Source organism: Gavialis gangeticus, unplaced genomic scaffold, assembly GCF_001723915.1.
Source record: "Gavialis gangeticus isolate Ggan-Ray unplaced genomic scaffold, GavGan_comp1, whole genome shotgun sequence".
Taxonomy (NCBI): Eukaryota; Metazoa; Chordata; order Crocodylia; family Gavialidae; genus Gavialis; species Gavialis gangeticus.
This window is the reverse complement of record NW_017729022.1, coordinates 97,735,712-97,738,424: the sequence shown is the minus strand read 5'-3', so window position 1 is coordinate 97,738,424 and position 2,713 is coordinate 97,735,712. Positions and strand designations below refer to the sequence as shown.

General features: G+C 44.4%; 1 protein-coding gene across 2 annotated transcripts in view; it reads right to left on the bottom strand.

Moving 5' to 3' along the window:
• LRMP (lymphoid restricted membrane protein) overlaps window positions 1-2,713 on the bottom strand; it is an 81,470-nt gene that overhangs the window by 12,712 nt on the left and 66,045 nt on the right. For both annotated transcript variants that reach the window (XM_019515683.1, XM_019515684.1), the window contains 2 exons: window positions 1,892-2,032; window positions 1,041-1,175 (listed from right to left, as the gene is read on the bottom strand). In XM_019515683.1, coding sequence (XP_019371228.1) covers window positions 1,041-1,175; window positions 1,892-2,032 — 276 coding nt within the window. The remainder of the gene's footprint in view (window positions 1-1,040; window positions 1,176-1,891; window positions 2,033-2,713) is intronic.

Sequence of the window (2,713 nt, the reverse complement as noted above, 5' to 3'; positions counted from 1 at the left end):
GGGGGGGGGGGGCAGGGGAGGACCATGGGCAGGGAACAAGCTGGTGCTAGGGCAGGGGAGGGGTTGCTTTTCCCCACACACTAAGCACCAGCTTGTAACCCACCTCCACTGCCAGCCACTGTGGGGGTGAGGCCAGGCAGGCCCTGCTATTGCAGGAGCCTGCTGGGGCTTCCCCTGGGTCCTACTGCCCAAGGGACTCAATGGAGCCAGGCCACCTCCCCCACTCCCTGCTGGTGCAGCCCAGCCCAGCTCCACAAACACTTGCCAGCTTGCACCCTGCTCTGGCCCTGGGACATTGGTCCCAAGATGATAAGCAGAGGGTGGAGCACCCATCAAGGGGCCAGGATACCCTTGAGGCCCTTGACAGCTCACCAAAAAACTCATTAAGCAGCCCTCCAGCCAAAATAATGGTCCACCCCTGTACTACACCCATCTACTCAAAATGCCTTGGGTTTTCCTAAGGCCAGACAGTCTTTACGTTCTTCCATTGGCTTCCCCCTTTCCTACCAGAAATGCTTGTATTCAATTCTCCTGCATCCCATCCATCCATAGGTGGGTGATAGAGGCTGACAACTTATTTAGCCAAGTACATTTGTGCTTTCTCCTTTGCTCTTCCCCATGCTTAAGAAGCTTCCCATTAACATCCACCAAGCTTACTTTATCCTTTTCAAGAGCCCTCAAAAAAATCTCTCCCCAATGCCTACAAAAACTAAAAACAGGCCAGCTAGGGTACTGAGATCACACCAATCAGTAGTTTCACTGTCTTCTTGTAGGCTTTCTTCTCTTTTCCATCTGTTATGATGCTTTGAGGCAGGGATTGCATTTTTGTTCTCTGCTTGGGCAGCATCTAATACAGCTATGCCCTGGCTCCTAACACTATTTTATTAATCATTTGTACTGCCATACAGAACATTGTGGATGGATCAAAAATGTTATTGGCTGTTCAAATTAGAAAAGTAGTTACAAGCTAATGTCTTATATTAAGTTATAGGGTTTTACAAGAGTACTCCTCATAAAAAACAAGTAGTCAAGTTACTTACTTGATTGATGGCTCCCAACATCTCTGCTCTACTAGCAACCCTGGTCACATACTGACTAAGGCTCTGCAAACATTTCTCCAGTTTCTTAATGATCTCTTGGGCTTGATTATCTTCATCACACAAAGGTGCTAAAGACTGAAGAGAAAATGCAAGTGAACTGAGTACCAAATAAACAAAATACCGGTCCCTAAATTAGCTGCTTGTGACAGGAAATTATCATACTTCCCTTAAATCAGAGTCTGCACTAGCACATATATTCACAGGATTAGTGCCCAACATGTTCAATTAGTGCAAAAGTTAGTGCTGTTCTATCAGCAGCATGGAGTTTGGCTGATTTTCACCAAATACAGATCTGTCTCTTGGACATTTACTTTATGCTGTTGTCAATGTGAAACCATTCACTGAAACACAGTAGCTTCCTTTTTAGCATGCAATACATCCAATGGTGCAGAAGAACTTCAAATGCTAAATATCTTTAATGTTCGAGATAAGCTACTTTATGGGTGCATCTACATGAGATGCTTTGAGCACACTAAATTCTACTGTGCATTAGTGCAGCAAGCAAAACCCATGCTAATGTGCAGTAGATTTAAATCTACTGTGGATCAGATGTCACAAAAAGAAGGTATCTTTGCTCTAATGCTCAGTAATGCTAATTATGGTGCATGTAGTACCCATCTGTAGGTACCAAAACTTAACGTGCTGTAATTACAGCACATTAATGAGCATGTAGATGCACACTATGTGCATATATAAAACCAAAATAAAATTGCTATTAAGAAAGCTGTACATCAAACATACATTGTCTAGCCACGTATCCCTTTCCCCTTCCAATCTTATCCACTTCTAACCTCTAGTAGTTTCAGCCCATTAGCGATCTCCTTTTTCAAGTTTTCTTCAGCCAAGTCTCGAGACCTTTCTTCAAGCCGCACTCGCTTGTCCAAGGTAAACAGGTCACATTTAAAGCCCAAAGACAATCTGAGAAACTCTGCCTGTTTTTTTTTTTTTTTTTTTATACAGAAGAGAGCTATCAGAACAGACCTAGCAACATAAGTCCAATCACTATTAAGAAGTTACTCAAGATAGACCTCCTATCCCATCAACACTCAAGCCAGAGTTGTTGGAGATTGGGAAACAAAGGGTGGAACCAAAATCAGTAGGTCTCAACTTCTACCCAAGGGATTTTAAAAAAAAAAAAAGGAAAGATTTCCTGACTGCCAAATCTCAAGTGATAAGTAAGTTTGCAAACAGAGTAGCTTCTTCTCCAACATAGGTCATTGTTGCCTTGTGCAACAGGACTAGACAGTTCAACCTAAAATGAGTGGTACAATTGGTATACCCTGGTGGGTTTGGATTTGAGAGACAAAGAGAGCTAGGTCCAACAGATCATTTAAAAAAGTTGATCTTGGCTCTACTCTGACCCTGCCTGCCTCATTCACAGGTGCTGCTCCTCACCCACCCACAGCCCTATCCCATGTGCCTGGCCAAGTGGGTCCTGGGCTGGTCTCCATGGAGAGACCACCCACTTGCTCTGTCCAGCACGCCTGGACTACGTAGGGAGTTTTGGTGAGCTCATGGGCGGGGGAGGGGGGGGGGGGTTGACCTGATTTTCAAAAACTCCACAAACCCACGACCCAAATAAAAAAAATTTCCCCCCCCCTATTTAGGGGCAT